Genomic DNA, 23791 nt, shown 5'->3' on the forward strand with positions numbered 1-23791 from the left:
TTTATTAAAGGGCCAATTTTTTTTAGGGGTACGGGGGTCCCCAGGGGCCCGAAGATCCCCAGGGCCCCGGATGACAACCCCCTTTTTTATATATATATATTTTTATTTCTTATGTCCCCAGGGCCCCATGTGGCAAACCCCCTTTTTTTTATTTTTTTATAAATGTTTATTTTTGTATATATATTTATTTTTTATTTATTTTGTATTAAATGGCCCAGAGGTCCCCAGGGCCCTGGATGGCAACCCCCCCTTTTTTTTATATAAATGTTTGTTGTTGTTTTTTTAGATATTTTTTTTTTATTAAAGGGCCCAGAGGTCCCGGATGGCAACCCCCCTTTTTTATATACATTTCTCTTTATTTCTTCTTTTTTTGTAAAGGGCCCCCCCCCCCGCTTCTCAATTCGCGGCAGCCCCCCCCCCGTTCTCAATTTCAGAGGCGGCAGCACTCCCCCCCCCCCCCCGGTTCTCTGCTCCAGGGGGCCCATGCCTGAAGCTGTGTAAAGGGGCCCCATAATTCCTGATGGCGGCCCTGATCATGTGTACAGGCCTTATGTTTCTCTTCCAGTGGCAGTGCATCCATAAGGGGCGCATGGGCACCGCTCTAATCACCATAGATAGATTCATGCATCGCATGAATCTATCTATGGTCACTGCTGATACCCCCTATTTAGGTGTCCGGACCCTTTTCGGGCACCTGAATTACAGCGGTGGGGGTGTTTTTTGGAAGCACCTGATTAGAGCCGTAGGTGAAAGGTGAACAGCGGGCGGCAGGCTGGGCGCTCGCTGTTCACTCAGCTGAGTTAACTTGCTAACACTAAACTGCCAATCAGGTGCTCGGGTCTGTTACCTGCCACCTGATTGGCTGAAACATCAGGCGCTGTGATTGGACACCTGATAGAGAGGACGGAAGAAGACATTGATAAGCATGCAGGACACTGCCGCTGACCCGCTGCAAGACAGGTAAGTGCCGGGCGATGCACACTGGCAGCATTTGATGGGGCACAGTAGCGGCAATTGACTGGCACACTGGCAGCATTTGATGGGGCACAATAGCGGCAATTGACTGGCACACTGGCAGCATTTGACGGGGCACAGTAGCGGCAATTGACTGGCACACTGGCAGCATTTGATGGGCACACTGGCAGCAATTGATGGGCACACTGGCAACAATTGATGGGGCACAGTAGCGGCAATTGACTGGCACACTGGCAGCATTTGATGGGCACACTGGCAGCAATTGATGGGCACAGTGGCAGCAATTGATGGAAAAGGAATGCAGAAAAGGACCACCACTCGTCTTGGGTAAGTACTTACCTCCTTGCTAGCTGCGTTGTCAGAAGGAAGAGGGGCACGTAGGAACGCGGGATGAAGTACGACACACATCGGGGGACATAACACTGAAAACACAAATAAAGTGAGAGTTCTTCTTTAATATTTTGCTGGAGATTCTTCCTGAGGACAGCAAACGTCATCTCCATTCTCCAGCCCCATTTGTTGGGTAAACTTTGAGCTGTGAGCTTCTTCAGGGAGCTTTTCATTTCTACCACCAACAATAGTTCTTCAATTGGGAACAATGAACGTTCAGTGGGCGGTGACAGGTTCTCTTTACCTGTGTGCATTGATGACAACGAGTTCCATGTATATCTACGTCTCAGCCTCAGCGGTACACGTGAAGTCTCGCAACCACCACACGGGGGCGCTCTGTCCCTCACGCTGTAGCCGCGTCTGGCCTGACGTCATCCGGGTGCGACTCTGGGTGTAGAAAGATGGCGGGTGATCTGAACGTGTCTGAGGTGACAGAGGCTCTGAAAGTACTGATCACCCCGAGAGGTGAGCACAGGCGGGGGGACCCCACCACTAGTTCCCGGCATGGCATGCTGGGACTTCTAGTCCGTTCTAATGACACTGATAACATTACACGGTGCTAACTGCAGGTGGGCAGAGGCTGGCAATGAGAGGGTGACTGTGGGGGAGATTTACTAATGCTGGTGAAGCTGTGCAAAGTAACCAATCAGCTTCTATCTTCAAAATAAAAACTGGAAGCTGATTGGTTATTATGTATAGCTGCACCATTATTAGTAAATGTCTCTGTATGTATGAAGTGTGAGCTCTGGGTCTAAAGCCGGGAGGGGTGAATGTGGCCATTTGCTTTCGTTTTTACCGTCCCTTTGCCTTGGGGCATTATTACCCCCCCCCCCCCACTGTCAGCATCAAACTGACGCCAACGACGGCGCACTATTCCTGCCACTGACACCAACGACGGGGCACTATTCCTGCCACTGACACCAACGATGGTGCACTATTCCTGACGCCAACGACGGCGCACTATTCCTGCTACTGACACCAACGACGGGGCACTATTCCTGCTACTGACACCAACGACGGGGCACTATTCCTGCCACTGACACCAACGACGGGGCACTATTCCTGCTACTGACACCAACGATGGGGCACTATTCCTGACGCCAACGATGGGGCACTATTCCTGACGCCAACGATGGGGCACTATTCCTGACGCCAACGATGGGGCACTATTCCTGACGCCAACGATGGGGCACTATTCCTGACGCCAACGATGGGGCACTATTCCTGACACCAACGATGGGGCACTATTCCTTCCACTGACACCAATGATGGGGCACTTCCTGGCACTGACGCCAACGTTTGGGGCACTATTCCTGCCACTGATGCCAAAGATGGGGCACTATTCCTGCCACTGACAGCGATTGGGGCACTATTCCTGCCACTGACACCACCGATTGGGGCACTATTCCTGCCACTGACGCCAACGATTGGGGCACTATTCCTGCCACTGACACCGATTGGGGCACTATTCCTGCCACTGACACCAACGATGGGGCACTATTCCTGGCACTGACACCACCGATTGGGGCACTATTCCTGCCACTGACGCCAACGATTGGGGCACTATTCCTGCCACTGACACCGATTGGGGCACTATTCCTGCCACTGACACCAACGATGGGGCACTATTCCTGGCACTGACACCGATTGGGGCACTATTCCTGCCACTGACACCAACGATGGGGCACTATTCCTCTCCTCTAAGATAAAAAAAGGAGAAAGAGACACCTGGACATTTTCTACTCCCGCTGGCCACAGTCCGGCCCTCCTAAAGTCTGGAGGACAGTAAACTGGCCCTTTGGTTAGAAAGTTTGGACACCCCTGGTGTAGAGGAAGCCGGGCTCAGGGAGAATTTCATGGAATTAAAGGAAATATGTCATGAGAGGAATACATGGACTGCTGGTTGTGAGTCCCTTCTGAAAATGCTACTTGCCTGACTATCATGATGATCCCCAGGCTTCAGTGCAATCTGTGTTACATATTTGTCATACATTTGTTACTTTACTTCATAAGTAAATAATAAACTTTATTTGACTTGTTATGACTTTTTATTGTATTATTTTATACTATATTCATACAACTTACTTAAATGATGTAACTTATGCCATAAGCATGCATCCAGTGACGTGGAAAGCCACCACTCCTGATCTGCAGACTTGTGCTGGGCCATCACCGCAGAAAATGACAAAGCAAAAGGCTCAGTGTGGCAGCCAGGCAACTGGTATTTCAACAGAAAGTCAGTGGTGAAGATCTACTTGTTTTGTCTCTTGACAGGAATCGCTTAGGGGGCTATAAAATTTGCTGGGGGAATGTCAGAAGTATTTGCCCACCCACCACAAATTATCACTGTATTTATTTTTTGTACAGTTTATACAGCGCACCTGTTAGTGCAGCAAAGAGGTTAATTGGGCCAGCTTGGCCCACAGAAACGATGTAAAGGGATTCATTGTGGAGTTAGACTTTAACCACTTAAGGACCGGCTCACGTACATATACCTCAGCACTTTAAAAATGAATATCTCGGTAACGGCAGCAGCTGCTGCCACAACCGAGATATCCATCTTTAACGTGGCCGGTCCTGTAAAAGATAACGGTGGTCTCCGCGGCGGATTCGCAGCGAGATCACCGTTATCAGCGGCGGGAGAGGGCTCTCCCGCGCCCTCCGCCGCTTACCGAGCCGTCGGAGGAGGCAATCGGGTCCTTCACGCTGCTTGCCTGGGATACGAGTGAGGGCAAGATGGCCCCCACCCCTCTCCATAGCAGGGCGGAAGCGACGTCAAAACGTCTTAAAGGCACATTTTTTTGCTGTCATTTTTTCTAATGACAATTTTATTATATATTTTTTATTGCATTTTAGTCTAAATATGAGATCTGAGGTCTTTTTGACCCCAGATCTCATATTTAAGAGGACCTGTCATGCTTTTTTCTATTACAAGGGATGTTTACATTAATGGTAATAGAAATAAAAGTGACCCATATTTTTTTTTATTGTAAAATTTTATAAAATCAATTAAAATAAATAAGAAAACCAAAAACATTTTTTTTTTAAAGTGCCCTGTCCCGACGAGCTTGCGCGCAGAAGGGAACGCATATGTGAGTATCACCAGCATTTGAAGATTTTCAAACCACACAAGTGAGGTATCGCCGCGATCATTAGACCGAGAGCAATAATTCTAGCCCTAGACCTCCTATATAACTCAAAAGATGCAACCTATAGAATTTTTTAAACGTTGCCTATGGAGATTTTTAAGGGTAAAAGTTTGACGCCATTCCACGAGCGGGTGCAGTTTTGAAGCGTGGCATGTTGGCTATCAATTTAATCGGCGTAACATTATTTTTCACAATATAAAAAAAAATTGGGCTAACTTTACTGTTGTCTTATTTTTTAATTCAAAAAAGTGATTTTTTCCCCAAAAAAAGTGCGCTTGTAAGACCGCTGCGCGAATACTGTGTGACAAAAAGTATTGCAACGACCACCATTTTATTCTCTAGGGTTTTAGAAAAAAAATATATATGTTTGGGGGTTCTAAGTAATTTTCTATAAAAATAAACCTGTTTTTTAAACTTGTAAACACCGAGTCTGAAAAACAGACAAGGTCCTTAAGTGGTTTTTAAGTAAGACACAAATTGAGAATTCCTCTGAATACGTTCGGCAGTTTGTGATTCCTGATTTGCGCAGTCCTCCGCACACACCGCACCAATCACACATGGACATGTTTAGAGGAATAAAAAAATAGTTGCTTGTCAAAAAAAAAAAAAAAAAAAGATGTGATCCTCAATTCAGCTCACTCCTCTACATGTCATACGTAGTCCGGGATAGACAGAAAATCGATGTGATCGGCCCACAGAACTTTTCTTTGCCATATCTCTACAATTACCTTCTACTGCATAATGAGATGTGAAACGTGTTTTCTGTTTTTGTCCCTTTTTTAGATCCTGGATCTGCAGCTCCTGATTCCGATAAACAAGCCGCCCTGATCAGAACACTGCAGCTTAATGTGGCCTCTCTGGAGGAGGCGCTGCAAAGTGGCCCCAAGTGGGAGAACCTGCGAATCCTGCGGACCAAGGTCTTAGAGGACACCAAGCTGATACAGGAAGGCTCAGAAGCCGTGGCAGATCCATCGTGGAGGTTCACGTCTGAGGCCCTGGTGCTTCTCCTGTGTCTGAAGGAGTGTATGGTTCAATTGGCAGCTTCATTCAGACCCCCTAAACCCAACTTAAAGACCCCAGAGGCTGCCCCAGCCCTGTGCCCAGATGCGCTAAGCATCGCCCAGCAGAAGAATGTCCGTTCAGCGCTCCAGTTTGTGGTTTCTATGGGAATCTGCCCCTATCTCCTGCCTGGCATCGGCCTTCCACTACAATATCGCTCGGAATTTGGAGCTCTTGTGTGTTCGATGGTGTCACGTGACCTGTCCAATGTCCGTACCCGTAGACTGTACATTACCTGCACTACCTTACTGGAGGTGTCTCAGCATCCATCGCTGGGGAGCCTGCTCTTCACGCAGCATCTGGGGGATCTCATGGCAGGACTGTGCCAGCTGGGGTACTGCCCAACCAAGACGAAGACTGAACCGGTTACAGAAGGCAGAGTGAAGGTATAAAGTCAGTGTAATGCTGCCACACTATTTGGAAGTGGTCAGTGTCACATTTTTTTCCTGGCTCTTCCATGTCCATTTAAAAAAATTCAACCACATGAAAAGCTTTTATTTTAGTTTTTTTTTGGGTTATTGCCAAACTAAATCAGGTGCTGTCTTCTTATATTTATTTGGGTCTCCAGTAGAGAGCGACTCGCACCAGAATTCCCAAAGATGTCAAACTTCTGTTGTCCAGAAGTTTTTCCATTATCATTTGTCAAAGCCAAAGTCGCATCCATCCAAAGTTGCGCTCCAAATTTACGCTACTTTGGGGTTGCACAAGTGTGAATAGAGTCTAAAGCAAAGGTTCAGAGAAACAGCAAAATGCACATCAAGACCCCATTAACACTTGTGCGACTTGTCATCTGACTTTGAGCCTAGGTTCACACTTGTACGATGTCAGACATCGCATGTGATTCGCACCCGCACTGCAGTGCCGATCACATGGGATGTCTGTACAGTACGAGTTCAGCCATACAGTTGTATGGCTGAACTCGCATTGGATTCGCATAAAAGAAGGTGCAGGGACTTTTTTTTTTCCCTGCACTGGAATCGGATCGCATGGGTGAACCTTCTCTGCAGCTGCTGGCAGGGGACAGACTTTTCTACTCAGGCTGCTGCTAAAGATAATGAACGGTAAGGCTGGGCTCACACTATTGCAAATTGGAGGTGGGTTTCCCCTCCTCCCAATTCGCATATCAGGAGATTGTGACTGGATCTCAATTGGTTCACACATCTCCGTTGCGAATTGCATAGGAGTCCTGTGCATCTTTTGGTCCGTTTCAGGTCCGAAATTCAGCCAAAAATTCGGGCTGAAATCGGACCTGAACCGGTGAATGGAGATGCATCGAACCCCCTCCTGTGAGCCGCTCCGTGCTCTAGTGTGAACCCAGCCTAAGGCCCCTTTCAGATGAAGCGGATCCATCCAAGCGGAATCCGCCTGATAAACTGAGGATCTCTCCGCTGATCCCTGCTGAGAAGACAAGTGACAGGTCCGTGTCCGCTCCGCTTTGCTGAGTGGACACGTACACAGCCTGCTTTCCTCTATGCGACTGTCGGATGGAAACAGACTGCATGTCCATTTCTATCTGATTGTCATTCAATCCGCTGGACAATTGGTCCGCTGGTGTGAAAGGGGCCTAAGACTTTAAACACATTTTGTTTTGATGCTTTTTTTTTTTTTTACCTTAATGCATTCTCTGCAATAAGATAAAAATCTTTCAATACCAATCTCCCCCACCCCACCCCTAAACACTTACCCGAGTCCCTTCTCAATCCAGCGCTATTTAGTCTTTAGCAGCCCTGCTTCTCTCTTCCTGCATTCACAGGAGTCTCTGAGAGCAGCTAAAGACATAGGCTTCTGCTGCTGTCAATCAAATCCTGTGAGGAGGGAGCAGAGGACGTGGCCGAGCCGCACTATGTGTGTTTATAGACCTACACAGCCCGACTCAAGAGCACGCCCACACAAGTGCCCCTTAGCAGCCAGCTTGCTGATGGGGCACCTTGAGAAGAGAAGGAGTGGAAATTGCCATTGGGGGACGCCAAAAGAAGAGGCAAGAGACCGCTCTGTGCAATAGCACAGAGGAGGTAAGTATAATGTTTACTATTTTATTGGGGAAAAATAACTTTACAACCACTTTAAGTTTACTTCAGAGTTGCTGTTATGAAGGAGATGGGCTGTGGTAATGCCATACAAACATTTTACTTTGTTTTCTTCTTAAGAATTTGACAGAAAGTGAAAGGATCCAATGTAAGGAGGCTCTGAGAGGTCTGATAGATCAGCTGTACCAGCCACTGGTGATCAAGGAACTAATAATCCTGCAAGGAGGACCCAGACAGGTAATTCTCTGTTTTAATTGGGGTGAATGTGTATCTCAAACAGTCTTTCCTGTTTATTGTTTTTTTAACAGTTTTATCCCACAACATTCTGTTAAAAAGCATTGTTTTAACTGTTTTTGATCATTTTTGTTTGCTTGTAGTGTCATTTATAAAGTCTATTGGTTCTTGTTGTTAAACAGACATCATACTGTGTTTCAGGGGCCACATCCTTCAGGAGCTTCATCCTCAGCTCAGAGGGCCCCAGCTCCTGCCTGGCTGCGCCGCTTGTCTGGGCAGCTGCTGTCTGAGCGATTAATGAGACCGAAAGGGGTTCAGGCTGTGGTTCACGGGATCCTAGAAGGAGCTGGAGGTTGGTTGAAAAAAAGTTTTAATAATTGTTATTCTATCTATTCTATTCTCTTACTTGGTTTGTAAAGTTATGCCAGATGATCGTTCAAATCTCGGCTGAATCAGCAGGGACAGGCTGATTGTACCCAAGTCAATCCATCAATCGACTTGGGTACAACCAGCATGTTGGGTTTTTAAATGCTATTATTGCCAGCGGCTTTAGCCACTAGCAATAATCACTGTGTGTCCTCCTGGCAGAGATAGCTCTCTGAGACCCCTTCCCATTGGGAAAACGCAATAGCTCCAAGGGACAGTTAGTGTTGATGGGGGAATCAAGCGATTTTCTTTCTGCAACCTGTGTCTCCCAAAATGGAAAATGCCAATACATACAGCAAAGGAGCAGGACAATACACTCCAGTACAAAATTGCATGGTATTTATAAATGGTCATAAACAACTCTCAATAGTCTGGATCTATATATTTTGTTTATCATATTTACCAGTACCTGATTAAACCATTTGCTATAAATTCCTTTTAAAGTAAACATGTATGGCCAAAGTACAGATTTGCTTTAAAGGGGTTGTGACTCTGCAGAGGCGCTTTGCGGTGGTTTTTAACCCTTTCTCGGGGCGCTAGCGGGGGTAAAACCGCCCCACTAGCGGGCAAATAGCACCAAAAATCCGACGATAAAGCGCCACTACAAATAGCGGTGATTTACCGCCGACCCCGCCCCAGTGTGAAAGGGGCCTTAGTGGTGTTTCAAAGCCTCCATAGAGCTTTAGGGAAAGCTTGCTTGAAGAACCTGCGGCTTTTGAGAGGCTTTTATTCAGCTTTAGCTTTGCTTTGTTTTGGAGAAATTGCAGGTGTAAGATATCAACACACACACCGGGCATCTGCCAAGCTTCAAAAGAGCTCCACTGAAGCATCAAAAACCCATCATAAAAGCTTGTTGAAGCAGTAGGAGCTTTAATGTGTGTTGAAGCCAAAGCAAGTGTACACACTGATCCGTAGGTTTACGGTGTGTTTTCACAGGTCATATGACCCAAAATAAAACACTGGTGCATTTTTGCTGCATTTTCAATAGGTAGGTGATTTTTGGTGATTTTTTTTTTTTTTTTTTTTTTAACTGACCAAAAATGCGGCAAGCAGGATTTTTAACACCACAATGGACCAGTTTGAAGACATACATAGAATTTAAGAATGCATTTTTCTTGAGCTTTTCTTGTGCTTTTTTTAATGCCTTAAAGCGCTTCAAAAACTGCTCAATGTAAAAGCAGCCTAAAGCAGCTCCAATGCTTAGTAGATGTTGGCTGTTTAGATATAGGCAGTAATTTCTGCTTGAAATGTTTCCCACTCGTGTGTCCCAAATAGCTAGTGTAGAAAAAAAAACACATGTTAATCTTTTTTTGTTACCTTACAGCTGGTGCTGCTGGAGGAAGAGATGCAGAAGCTGCTGCCGGCAACTGGAAGAAGTGTGACGCTGTGGCCAAGATTCTGGCCTCATGTCCTCAGCAGTCCTTGACTGTGGAAGAGTATTACCAGAATGTCTGCCCACAGGTAACCATGCAATGTTTTCAGTTATGAAGGTTTTAGTGTATTTTATAAGGGTCTATGGCCTAGCTGATTTGTATAGACTTTTATTTATTTATTATTTTATTTATTAATTTATGGATAGCATGTTAGTCGGTTGATGGAGAGTTGGGTGTCCCCTCCAGTTAAGAAGTTGATGGGAATATAGGACATAGAGATGGCTGGAGAAGAAACCAATACCAAGAGTAGATGAGGCTTAAAACAACTGACCTAATACATTGTGGGCTAGATTCAGCAAATAATTATGCCGGCGTATCCATAGATACGCCGCGTAAATTCTAAGCTGCGCCGGCGTATCTACTTTCTCTATTCAGAAAGCTAGATACGCCGACATTAGCCTAAGATACGACTGGCATAAGTCTCTTACGCCGTCGTATCTTAGGGTGCATTCTCACGCTGGCCGCTAGGTGGCGCTCCTGTAGTTTTCGGCGGAGAGTATGCAAATGATCTAGATACGCCGATTCACAAACGTACGTGCGCCCGGCGTTCGTTTTTTACGTCGTTTGCGTAAGGCTTTTTCGGCGTAACGTTGTGCCTGCTTCTATGAGGCGCACTCAATGTTAAGTATGGACGTCATTCCCGCTTCGATTTTTTATTTTTTTTACGTTGTTTGCGTAAGTCGTTCGCGAATAGGGCTGGACGTAATTTACATTCAAGTCGAAACCGACGTCATTTGGAGCAATGCACACTGGGATATGTACACGGACGGCGCATGCGCCGTTCTTACAAAACGTCAATCACGTCAGGTCAACACACATTAACATAAAACACGCCCCCCCCTTACACATTTGAATTACGCGCGCTTACGCCGGCACCATTTACGCTATGCCGCCGCAACTTACGGAGCAAGTGCTTTGTGAATACTGCACTTGCTTTTGTAAGTTGCGGCGGCGTAGCGTAAATACGATACGCTGCGCCGCCGTTAGATTGCGCGCCCCTACCTGAATCTAGCCCTCTGTCTTTAGATGCAGCAGCCGCATCTCTCTTCCCAAGAAAACAAGTGTCATCTGTCACACCTAAAACCACCTATAGGCACCTTTAATGGGAATGTCTACAGATGTTCATGTTCAGGACCTAAATAGCTCAAGTTGCTTATACTGCAAAACAATAGTACATGGACCTGCTGTATTGCCCTGCATTGACATTTCATTATTGTAGCATGTCATGTGGTTTGGTAACACCATTTTTCTCAATACAGAAAGTTCAGAGAGTATGTGTAATACTCTTTTGTAAGAAACTTTGTACAATGGTGGAATTGGCCCTAAGTCTGGCAAGCAGATACCAGTAATCTGTACTCTGGGCTCAGCTATGACTCTGCATAGGACGCAGTTCTTGCATTAATCTGTACTGCCTTTCCTCGTAGATTCTGGATTTGCTGCACATCCAAAACACGCTGACAGCACGTCAGTTTCAGAGAGTGGCCACAGAAACGATCCTGAAGATGGAGCGCGATCAACCAGACCTGGCAAAGAAACTTCTAATTCTGCCAATGCTGGAACCTCTGCTGCGTTGCACTGTGCTACAGGCAGGTAAGTGGCCACATTGTCCTGTAGTGCAGAAAAAGCTTAGTCTCATTCTCATTTTTAATTTGTTTTTTTTATTCTTCCCACTTAAAACATTTTTTTTTAAATTCTAGCAGTATGCAGAAGGTGTTGGATACATATTAAAGGGGTTGTAAAGGTAAAATATTTTTTTTTCCTAAATAGCTTCCTTTACCTTAGAACAGTCCACCTTCGCGTACCTCATCCTTCCATTTTGCTTTTAAATGTCCTTATTTCTTCTGAGAAATCCTCACTTCCTGTTCTTCTGTCTGTAACTCCACACAGTAATGCAAGGCTTTCTCCCTGGTGTGGAGTGTCATGCTCACCCCCTCCCTTGGACTACAGGAGAGTCAGGACGCTCTTTACGTTGCAGATAGAGAAAGGAGCTGTGTGTTAGTGGGCGTCGTGACTCTCCCGTAGTCCAAGGGAGGGGCCGAGCATGACACCCCACACCAGGGAGAAAGCCTTGCATTACTGTGTGGAGTTACAGACAGAAGAACAGGAAGTGAGGATTTCTCAGAAGAAATAAGGACATTTAAAAGCAAAATCTGAAGGATGAGGTAAGTGAAGGAGGACTGCACTAAGGTAAAGGAAGCTATTTAGGATTTTTTTTTTTTTACCTTTTACAACCCCTTTAAGCTGTAGCTTTTTAAACTAGTTTGTCTTGAACTGCCAGCCTTTATTATGCTGCTTATGTCCTCCAATGTTCATGAGACAGGATAAGGGCACGCTCTGTCTCAGACGGCTTATTTACTTTTTTAAATGCCAAAGGTTTATTGAACATTGATGAAGCGGAGAGAAGATGCGAATATAGCAAAGAGGATGGAAGGAGAGGAAGCCACTGAGAGGGATAGCTCTGACCCCAGTCAATGGGGTGATAGCCAGCAATGTTACAGAAGGCTTCAGAAGTGGTCGGAACTCATATAATTGACCCAGATACTCCAAGTAGCTACACATTGGTCAAATTTGTCATGCACTGTAGTTGGGTTGTCAGACTCTCCATTCAATGTAGATGGGTGATTTATAGTATCTCACAAATCTGTGTATTCCCCTCACATTTTTGCAAATATTTTATTCTATCTTTTCATGTTACAACACTGAAGAAATGACACTTTGCTACACTGTAAAGTAGTGAGTGTACAGCTTGTATAACAGTGTAAATGTGCTGTCCCATCAAAATCTCAACACACAGCCATTAATGTCTAAACCACTGGCAACAAAAGTGAGTACACCCCTAAGTGAAAATGTCCAAATTGGGCCCAAAGTGTCAATATTTTGTATGGCCACAATTATTTTCCAGCACTGCCTCTTTAAAGGAGTTAAAGCTTGTTTTCACAAAAAAAAACCCATAAATGAATACAAAATTTTGTTCAGAGTTGGAAATTTCAGCATGTTCATCCTGAAGGCTTAAAGTGGTTGTAAACCTTTGTGTTTTGTCACCTTAATGCATCCTAAGGTGAAAAAACACCTTGCAGTCACCAGCCCCCCGTTTACTTACCTGAGTTCTGAATCTCCATTGGCGCGATCCCACGTGGCTTTCCCACAGCTCATCTGGGCTCTTTGTTGGATGATTGATAGCAGCGCAGCCATTGGCTCCCGCTGCTGTCATTCACATCCAATGACGCGGCCGCCGGGGGCGGGCCGAGTCATACAATTGTCGGCTATGGACGCCGATTGTATGGCATGGGAGCGTGCCCGCAAGCTAACCCCCTTGGGAGAGCGCTTCCCAGACGGCCGTGGGACCCCAGAAGAGGATGATCAGGGCAGCAAACAAACTGCACAGTGGAGGTAAGTATGACGTGTGTTTTTTTTTAATAGTCTGCAAACCTTTACAACCCCTTTAAGGCCGTACACACAATACGAAAATCGGATGGAAAAATTTGTACGACGACCTGTCTGCCGATTTTTGGATCGTTGGTATGGTGCTTTCGACAGCCATTTCACTTTTTCGTCAGACAAAAGCTGGATGTGCATACTATAATTTTTGTCGGCTGTGAATTTAAAGCGGAGTTCCACCCAAAAATGGAACTTCCGCTTTTCAGATTCCTCCCCCCTTTCCGGTGTCACGTTTGGCACCGTTCAAGGGGGAGGGGGGAGCAGATACCTGTCTAATTCAGGTATTTGCTCCCACTTCTGGGCATAGGTCGCCACAGGCTCCGCAGCGATCTATGCCATGTCCGGCCCCTCCTCTGCCCCCCCCCCCCTCTGTCTTCTGGGAGACGCACAGGTCTGAAAATTACGGCGCCTACAACCGGGAGCTGAGGGTGAGGACATTGCAGGCGCCATGGACAGGTAAGTGAGCAGCTCCAGTAGTGGAACTCTGCTTCAACGTCCGATTTTCGTTTCATCAGTCTTCAACTACCCATGCTCAGAAACGAAAAAAAAACATACAAAACTATTTAACACATTACCTCACTTCTGACATTGTATTCGGTCGTACGAAAATTTTCACATTGTGAGTAACCTCTTCACTCGACATGAGACTAGCATGCCACAAAAAAAACGGACGTTCGGTCGTCCGAAAATCTAAGCGTGTGTACGAGGCTTTAGTCATTTAGTTATCTGATCTCTTCTGATGGAAGTTCATATTGGATAATATTTTTTTTATTCGAATTGATCATATTACCAGGTTGGGCCTTATAAAAACATCTTCCTGAGGAGCACATTTTGGCCCCTTTATTCATATTCATTCATTCCAACAAGACTTTTAGGACTATAAATTTGAATTAAATGAAGGGCCAGATGGGCACGTATTCACTCATATTAAGTTTGTCACCTCTCTCGCATTCTTGTTCTTATAGAAAAGTCTTTATCCTCGGGAGAGATTTTGGTGTCAGAATTGGAACTGTCTCAGTGTGTGGAGGACATTGTTAAGGTGAGTATAAGTGAAGTAGTAAGCTGAATCTATTAAAACTCCAATGCCTTATTTCTATCATATAATTTAAGGTACTTCTTGAGGTTGTAAATGGCGTTGATTATCCTTGCACCTGCAAAGACACTTCTAGTATCTGCTGTGTAGGAAATATTTAAAGGCATAGCTCACCTTGAGTAGAAAGGCCCATGTAGACAAGGTCACAGAGCATGCACTGCTTTTGAAAAAGTGAAGCGTGCTTCCATGACACTGAGAATGAGTGTCTAAGGCAGTGATGGTGAACCTTGGCCTTGGTTTTGGAACTACATTTCCCAGGATGCTCAACTACACTGCAGAGTGCATAAGCATCACGGGAAATGTAGTTCCAAAACATCTGGGGTGCCAAGGTTCCCCATCACTGGTCTAAGCCATGCTGTGCACAAGAAACTATTGGGGACAACCAAATGTAAACGATATGGGAGTACATTGGGCAGGCTTTGAGGGTGCAAGCAGAGCCCTACAGGTGTACCAATCACAGTGCACTGTAATATACTGGGGCGCCTTGTGTGCATAGACTGTTTTACTCATACAGTTAACTGCACCTTTAAAGCTGATTTTAGCTTTACTTTAACTTTGTCTAGTTAATTTGATCCAAGTTGGCCCCAACAAACTATTTCTTACACTAACAAAGGCACCTGCTGTATATAGCCTCCACTACATACAGTATGCAGTTTTGTGTTCCAGCTGTGGGATGCAAACATTCCGTTCCAATGATGTTCAGACACTTTATAGACCACTTTCTATTCTCTGAGGGCCAGTTCACACCAGATGCAGTTACGTGCAGCTCCGTTTTTTTCAGCACCAATACAGTCATTTCCGGTCAGTTTTTGCACCGGAAACTGACTGCACTGGTGTGAACTAGAGCCATTGGAATACATGGAAAACACTGTGCATGCGTTTTCAGCGCAGAAAAAAAGCACACGGAACTGAATGGAACTGCGTCTGGTTTAAACTAGTGTTGTGGTTTGCTCTGTGTCCGATCGTGACCCCTTGTGATTATTCTGTATCTGATTGTCAATGTTGTGATTACAGGTGTTTGTAGTTGGTAACGATGCCACGCCAACCATACTGAATTTCACCAAACAGGTCCACTCCGCTGTCTTCTCCCTGTATTGCTTTGCTCGGCTGAACGTATCTCACTTACGGTAAGCAATCGTCTACATTAAAAAGTCAGGAGATCTTCTGATAATAAATGTAACATAATAAATCCCTCTCTTGCATTTGGGTGGGAGTAAAGGCATGACAGTGATTATTATGACTTGTATCCACTGTGCAGCAGTTTGATAAGCTGCAATGTGAAGTGAAGATGCTGTTCTTCACTCCCCACTGCAGCACATTGAGAACCAGCTAAGTGAAGTCAATATATAAGGCCAGTTTAATTGGGTGTGATGTAAATAGTAAGTACTGCCTGTTTGTGTAAATTATGTCTGTGATGGACCGCTTGGCACCCAGCTTGGGTGCCTCTGTCAAAATACAGCTTCCTCCAGTCTGGAACCAGGAACCCGGGAATTCTAGCTGAAATTGCACCCAAGATCTAGTCCAGGGGGTCTCCAAACTTTCTCACTAAAGGGCCAGTTTACTGTCTGTAAGGCCGCGTACACACGATCGGTCAAAACCGATGAGAATGGACCGAAGTTCAGTTTCATCAGTCCAAACCGACCTTGTGTACGGCCCATCTGTCTTTTGTCCTTCGGATCAAAATTTTAAAACTTGCTTTAAAATCGAAGGGATGACCGATCGGTCCAAACCGATGGTTAGTACACAAAAGCATCAGTTCAAAACCCGCGCATGCTCAGAATCAAGTCGACGCATGCTTTGAAGCATTGAACTTTTTTTTCAGCCCGTCGTGTGTTTTACGTCACCGCGTTCTGACCCGATCAGATTTTGAACTGATGGTGTGTACACATCAGACCACTTCAGCGGTGGACCGATGAAAACGGTCCGTCGGACCATTCTCATCGGATGAACCGGTCGTGTGTACGCAGCCTCAGACTTTAGTATGCTGGACTGTGGCCATTGTTAGTAGAAAAGGTCCAGACTTTAGTGGGAGGAGAAGTGCCCTATCGTTTGTTTCAGTGGGAGTAATTGTACCTTATCATTTGTGTCAGTGAGAGGAATTGTGCCCCAAGAAATTAGGCCATCATGTTCAAATCCTTTCAGAGAATGCTACAGATGTGGCCTACGTTTTAATACAAGGAGGCACCAGAAGTAGAGTTCTCCAAATACTGTTCTGGGCAGAATAAAAACACATTTCTGCACTACTAAATAGCAGGAAAACAGTAACAAGGGCCATTTATCTCAAGTCTTGTAAATTCTTTTAGGTAGATTCACGTACAGTGGAATAAAGTTACGGCGGCGTAGCTTAGTGTGTTTAGGCTACGCCGCCGTAAATTAGCTAGGCTAGTAGTGATTCTCAATCTACTTACCTGCTAATATATGGCGGCGTAGCCTAAAGCGGGCGGGCGTAAGGGCGCCTAATTCAAATTGGTTGGAGGGGGGCGTGTTGTATGGTAATGAGGCTTGACCTCACGTTTTTTGACGTTTTTTGCTACTGCGCAAGAGCCGGGCGCCTACATTTCCCAGTGCGCATTGCGACTAAGTAGGCCGTACGGGCCTATTGATTTCGACGTGGACGTAAACGACGTAACTCCCGATTCGCGGACGACTTACGCAAACGACGTAAAAAATTTGAACTTCGCGGCGGGAACGGCGGCCATACTTTAACATTGTTATTTCACCTCATAGGTGGAATAACTGTAGGCCGCCTAAGGCCTTACGGAAACGACGTAATTCGACTGCGGCGGACGGGCTTACGTTTGTGAATCGGCGTACAAGCTCCTTTACATAATCTACGCCGGCCGCAATGGAAGCGCCACCTAGCGGCCATCCAAAAAATTGCAATCTAAGATAGGCCGGCTTGCGCCGTCCTATCTTAGATATGTTTAAGCGTATCTCTGTTTGAGCATACGCTTAAACATACGGCTGGGTAGATTCGGAGTTAGGTCGGCTTATCTACTGATAAGCCGGCCTAACTCTTTGTGAATCTACCTATATAATTCCTGATGCATCTCAAAAAAAATTTTTTCTCAGGAGGTCGTTTCCATCCTTGAGTTTCTTCATGACAGAATGGAGAAAGGACTAGTGGCTAGCAACCTAATGGCTAAGGTGGCCACAATATCAGTTTTTTGGAGCTATCACAATACCGTCTGATTCTTAGGTTTTTTAAGGCTCTGTCCCGGTCCAGACCAGTGTCTTTCAAATGTTTTCCCAAATATGATTTATCGGTGGTTCTGCAGAGCCTGGCTAAAAGACACCATTTGAACCACCAGAAGATGCTACAATTAAAAATGATACCTTAAAGATGGATCTATTGATGACAGTAACTTCAGTTAGAAGAGTCAGCGAACTGCAGGCTTTCTCTATTATTGAGCAATTTAAAAAAAAAAATCCAGACCGAGTGGTTCTGAGCACAGACCCAGGGTTCCTGCCGAAAGTCTCTTCTTTAATTAAAGTGGTTGTAAAGCCTCAAAGTTTTTCACCTTAAAGCGGAGGCCTGCCAAATTTATTTTTTTTAAAGTCAGCAGTTACAAATACTGCAGCTGCTTTCTCTCATATCATTGGACAGATTGATAGCGGCAGGAGCCATTGGCTCCCGCTGCTGTCAATTAAATCCTGTAATGCAGGGGGCGGGGCTGAGTTCCGCTGTCTGTGTCACTAGAAGGAGCAGTGGGACTTGGCAGCGAGCCCGTATGGGTGCCACAAGGGAGATCGGCTTTCCGTGGGGGCACCCGATGAAGAGGAGGGGCCTGGAGAACTCTCGGGGGACACCAGAAGAAGAGGGTCGAGGCTGCTCTTTTAAAAAACAATTGCACAGAGCAGGTAGGTAGAGGCATGTTTGTTATTTTTAGATGATAAAAAATAAATAAAAATCTAAGGTTTACAAACACTTTAATGCCAGGATCTACCTGGATTCCTGACCAGAAGCTGGCTCAGCCTCTCAGTGCGCTGGTCCCATCCCCTCCACAGCTCTGTGCTCCAGTCAGCACAGGAGGGGTTGAGTACAGTCACCGGCTCACTGGGGACCAAGAACTGAGCAAACAGCAGTTCACTTAGGGGTGTACTCACTTTTGTTGCCAACAGTTTAGATATTAATGGCTGTGTGTTGAGTTATTTTGAGGGGACAGCTAATTTACACTTTTATACAAGCTGTACACTCGCTACTTTACAGTGTAGCAAAGTTCATTTCTTCAGTGTTGTCACATGAAAAAATGTGAGGGGTGTACTCACTTTTGTGAGATACTGTAGACTTCTTTCAAGTTTTGGTTGGTATATTTGAGACATAAAGGAGGAAAAAGGCCAAGATCCTCTGAAAAGTGGTAGTTTGTAAATGTTTGAGCTATCCTCTGGACCGCTTTCCAGTAATGACTTCATCCTGATTTTTATAATGCAAAAAAACAAAGCTTTGATGAAGGGGGATTACCATGTAATCCCTGAAACGTGTTTGTTGTCAAATCTTGTTAGACTTTTATTTCCACAAATAAAATGTCAGGACTGAGTTGTACAGTTTGCTTTCTTCATTTTACTCTTCTTTCTTTTGAAGGTACAGATTTTCTACAATGCATGAAAAACAAAATGCAAACATACTGACAATAGAAATACAGTAGCTTTTTTTATAACTAAATTTTACATTTGAACTTTTTGTTTTGAAGAATAGATGTCGGCGAGTTTTGTGTTGCAGTTTTGAACGCTATGTTTGTTTGTTACCTTTTCCAGGTCACCAAGCCAGGACATCCTCCTGTGGTTCCTGGAGAAATCAGACAGAGATTCTGCAGTTTCTGCCTTGGCAGGGCTGAGTGGCCTGGAGGAATCGGTCCCTTCTCTGCCTCCCTGTTGCCACATCCAGCCAGGAAGCAATGGTGGAGCAGAAATCACTTTTCAAGAACAGAAAAAGTAAGATTTTTGGCATTTTAGATTCCACTAGTGGCCTCTAGGTGGCAAGATCAATTACTAAAAAGACCAGACTACAAGTATGACTCCAAATTATGTGTACATTTGATCTTCATTGAGAAAACTCTGCACCTTTCTGAAAGACCACAAGAAGGGCTCAAAGCAGTGGAAAAAATTACCAATAGACATGATAAATTAGGTAAAAATTAGTTTACACCTAAGCCGAAACAGATAATCCGACAGGAATTGTGTGATGACGGGCTGTTGTCGGAAAATCCAACCGTTTGTACTCTCCATCGAACAATTGTTGGATTTTCCACGGACAAATGTTGGATAGCATGCTTTAAAATTCTCTGCCAACAAATGTGTTTTATCGGATTATCCGATCTTGTGTACAGAAGTCCCTTGGACAAAACTTCAAAGTACAAACACGCATGCTCAGACGCAATGCTCACCATAACACAACATTAGCAGAAGTTGCCCAAAGAGTGGCGCTAAAGAGCTGAAAAACCACGTTGTTTTGTGTTTTGTTGGCCGGCAATTCTTTGGCGTTTGAATGCAAGACAAGTTCATGGCCTTCGGACAAAAGGCCTACGCTCTGTACGATGAAAATCTGATCGTGTGTACGAGGCTTTAGCGAACACATGCAGCTAAAGATTTATTTTTGATTTTTGCTGGACTTTTATTTTACCAAAATAAAATATACCACTCTTCACAATCGCGCCTTATTCATGTCGTCCATTATCGGTAGCACCTAAATTTGTGAGCAATTATTTTTAAAGACTGAAGCAAACAAAGGGCACAATTAGAACCAAAATATCTGATGAGCACCTTGAGAACTCATTGAAAATTGCTGCCGCATTCATCGAATCAGATATTGATGCGTTCGTTTATCAAAAACAAAATAATTTGGAATATCACACTAGTTTTATGTTGCCCTCTTACTTTTATAATAATAAAAATTACAAATTTGCTCAGATAGGTACATTCTTTTTTATCGGTGATCGTTAACTTGTGATTTGCGTGACTTTTTCTGCTCATCAGCTATCCTTATTGTTAGTGTATTTTATGTTTGGCCCAAGGCAATTCCTCTTTGAATGTGACCCAGGAAGGTCAAAAGGATGGACACCCCTGGCCCGTACACACAATCAGAATATTGTATGAAGAATATCACTTGAAAAGCAATCTTACGATAATCTGATCGTTAGTACACAGCTTTCGAGAGCCAATCACGAAAGTTCACCTGATATTCTTCAATGGGACAAGCACAAAAAAAATTCTCGTATAATACCAGATCATACGATTTTCGTTGTATTCAGTATAGTTCTGAAAATACAATAGATTACATCACTTCTGAATTTTTATTCTGTCGATCGAGAGTTTTTCATAACTTTAGTAACCTCTTAATTTTCGATATGAGATTAACATAAAAAAAAAAAAAGATGGTCATTCGACTGCTAATCTCATTTGTGTACCACGCACTAGAGGATGTGGGTTGAACGATGCTACCTGTCATTTAGTCCAGAAGATTGAGACGTCTTTATTGGGGAGGGGGGCTGGGGTGGGGGGTGAGTACTGTGGGAACACCTCAAATTGACGTTGAATATTGCAGCAAACACTGCTGTTAGAATTTTATCCTTTATTGTGCTATTTTTGTTTCTTTGCTTGATTCCTAATTGAACCATAGTGTATACATACCAAACTGACACACCTTCTAAGTTTCAGCTCATAGAAATAATCACCTTTGCTCTCTTCATTGTGTCTTACAGTAGTGAAGATGAAGATGATGTTCTGTATGAGAAGGTGTCCTGGGATCAGTGGAGGATGCAGTGTTTAGTGGATTTACTTTCTGTGAATCCTCACACCGGATTGGCTGCAGACTTCTTCTTGTACTGCCTAAAGGTAGCTGCATCATCTTTCATTCTCCTGATGTCACTACATGGAACTTTGTTTTCTAAGGGTCACTGCTTTTAGCACATCCAAACTGTTTGAATAAAGCCAGCCCTAGATGTTTTGAATCTCGGCTGGTCCAGCAATGACCAGCTAACATTCAAACTATCTATTGGCAGACTGATTGTACCCAAGTCGATCCGTCAGTTGACTTGGGTACAACCAGCATGTTGGATATTTACATGTGATTATTGCCATCGGCTAGCAATAATCATCTGCCAGGAGAAGACAATAGCTCTGCTAGAGGTATACCCCCATCAACACAGAATTTTCTTTCCTGCAGCCCATTGTTGTAGGAAAGAAAATTGCATCAATGGCCTGCCTAGGACCTGACAGCAGGGGGTTTCACACACAATCTCGTGGGTTCAGCCATAGGGATTGTGTGTGAAGCTGACAGGCAGACTCCTGCCTGTCAGGTGAAAGCATTTGAGTTGCTGCGCTGCCGCCCAGTTGCTTACACACACAAAGTACCAGGCAACCCCCCCCCCCCCACACGTGCACTCTCCTCGTTTTTGTGCTGTGACTCAGAAAGTGACGTCTATGACATCACTTCCGGGTCAGCAACGTGGTGTCCCCAGCTATCTTAGCCGGGAAGCAATTTTTTGCGATGCGATCTGCTTTGCAAAACATTGTGGAGTCCAAAGAAGACATACAGGGCCTTTTTAGATGCATATCTCATTAAAGAGAACCTGTCACCTAAAACCATCACATAGGGGACCTTCTGTCCCCTATGTGATGAAAATATATCTATAGATACTTTTTTTTATTTTTTTGCAAAAGACTTAAGTTATACCAATGCTCATAAAATCCCCCAGCCCCCCCAAAAAAACTATGTTGAGGCCCCCCCCACCTCCACATATATGTACGAGTGTAAACGCATTAGTCGGGGGTGCCTACGCGTGACGGCGTGTTTGCTCTAAAATTTGCGGCAGTATCAGGAGGTGACAGTGGGTGGAGAAGTGGGAGAAGGATGTGATCGAAGTGAAGCATTCTTTGCAGTAATCATTAGCACCAGGGTAAGCAAACTCCAAAAAGCATTGATCAGGACACTGAGGTTATAGTAAAAAAAAAAAAATTCTGGTTGTAGATTGAAACTAGTACCCAGGGGCTCCATTCAATATGTTCTCTTCTTAATGATCTGTGTGATCAATAGGCCCATGTAACGCTGGTGGCAGGCTTCTTCTTGTAACAATGGGTTATTTTCTTGCTCTTTGTAGAAGCTGAGCCCGGTAACGCCAGTAGAAGAAGGTGAAGAACTCAGACCTAGCTCAGGGGACAGCTTACTTGACATTGAGCGGAAGCTGACACTTCGCAACCAGTCACAAGAAAAATACCTTCAGCTCCTTCAGGTTCTCTCTGTGCTGTGCGAAAAGATCTCCGACTCCATCTTCACAGATGTCAAGCAGGTGAGAGATGGATAGTAAGCCATGCTGGGGTCTGGGTAATCTTTTAAAGCTGGATAAGTAAAGGTTCTGGTCCACTTACTTTGTCTGCACACAGGTGGTAGAATTTGTGTTGATGACTCTAGAGCGGGCCTGTTCAAGCCTTTCCACCTCAGAGGAAGCTACAGTGGCAACACAAACGCTGAGTATGGCTATGGGACTTATAGCTGCCATGCTGGGAGCAGTGGAGGTAAGTGCAGTATGTCTAAGTTAACGCGCATGTGCTATTTTGAAAGACAGTTTGCTGTAAAGGAGTATGACGAGCCAGTTGCACTTCACAGATGCTCTTAAGGTACCAGAGTGTCCATAAGCTCAGGCCTTGCTTCCCTATATAGATCTAGAAAATCCCAGGACTCTTCTGCCCATATGGTAATAACCTGTTCATTTAACTGCTTGCTGGCCAGTGCACAAAGATATACGTCGGCACAATGGCACGGCTGCGCAAATGGGCATACAGGTACATCCCCTTTAAATTGCGGCATAGTGGGCGCGTGCTCCGTGCCGGTGGAACGAGGCATTTTCCTGTTCTGCCTAGCAACATGACAGAGATCTACTGCTCCCTGTCATCGTGAGCAATGATCTCTGTCATGTCAGTGGTAGCCCACCCCCGTTAGAATCACTCCCTAGGACAGACTTAACCCCTTGATTACCCCCTAGTGTTTAACCCCTTCCCTGCCAGTGTCATTTACACAGTATTCAGTGCATTTTTATAGCACTGGTCGCTGTATAAATGACAATGGTCCCAAAATAGTGTCAAAAGTGTCCGATTATTCTGCCATAATTTTGCAGTTATGATAAAAAACGCCTATTTTTTTCTTTATAAAATGCCATAAAACGATCACCTATTTTGTAGATGCTATAACTTTTGCGCAAACCAATCAATATACGCTTATTGCGTTTTTTTTTGTTTTTTTTTACCAAAAATATGTAGATGAATACATATCTGCCTAAACTGAGGAAAAGATTATTTTTTTTTATATATTTTTGGGGGATATTTATTATAGCAAAAAGTAAAATCACCCCCCCCCCCCCCCCCCAATCCATGGCAGCATGTGGAGTTTTCTCCCCCTGCAGCTGCTGTTACTTTTGAAATCAGTGCAACCTGTGAATGAATGAACTACCAGACCCATTTGCCATGGTAGACTTGGACTTGGTGGGACTTATTGTTCTCAATGGAGTACAAATGCAGTGATCACCGCTCTCGTAGTCCACTCAGTGCAGACTGGAAGCTGGGGGGAAAGTCTAC

General features: G+C 44.6%; 1 protein-coding gene across 1 annotated transcript in view; it reads left to right on the forward strand.

Moving 5' to 3' along the window:
- The first annotated feature begins 1682 nt into the window (after nucleotides 1-1682).
- The window catches only part of TANGO6 (transport and golgi organization 6 homolog), a 58949-nt gene continuing 36840 nt past the window's right edge, over nucleotides 1683-23791 (forward strand). Inside the window, exons 1-12 of the mRNA XM_040329214.1 lie at nucleotides 1683-1830; nucleotides 5298-5959; nucleotides 7721-7837; nucleotides 8036-8186; nucleotides 9585-9721; nucleotides 11118-11283; nucleotides 14097-14170; nucleotides 15239-15351; nucleotides 18980-19156; nucleotides 20923-21055; nucleotides 22321-22509; nucleotides 22604-22735. Of these exons, the coding sequence (XP_040185148.1) occupies nucleotides 1767-1830; nucleotides 5298-5959; nucleotides 7721-7837; nucleotides 8036-8186; nucleotides 9585-9721; nucleotides 11118-11283; nucleotides 14097-14170; nucleotides 15239-15351; nucleotides 18980-19156; nucleotides 20923-21055; nucleotides 22321-22509; nucleotides 22604-22735 (2115 nt within the window). The 5' untranslated portion in view covers nucleotides 1683-1766. The remainder of the gene's footprint in view (nucleotides 1831-5297; nucleotides 5960-7720; nucleotides 7838-8035; nucleotides 8187-9584; nucleotides 9722-11117; nucleotides 11284-14096; nucleotides 14171-15238; nucleotides 15352-18979; nucleotides 19157-20922; nucleotides 21056-22320; nucleotides 22510-22603; nucleotides 22736-23791) is intronic.

This window comes from Rana temporaria, chromosome 11, assembly GCF_905171775.1.
Source record: "Rana temporaria chromosome 11, aRanTem1.1, whole genome shotgun sequence".
NCBI classification, from domain to species: domain Eukaryota; kingdom Metazoa; phylum Chordata; class Amphibia; order Anura; family Ranidae; genus Rana; species Rana temporaria.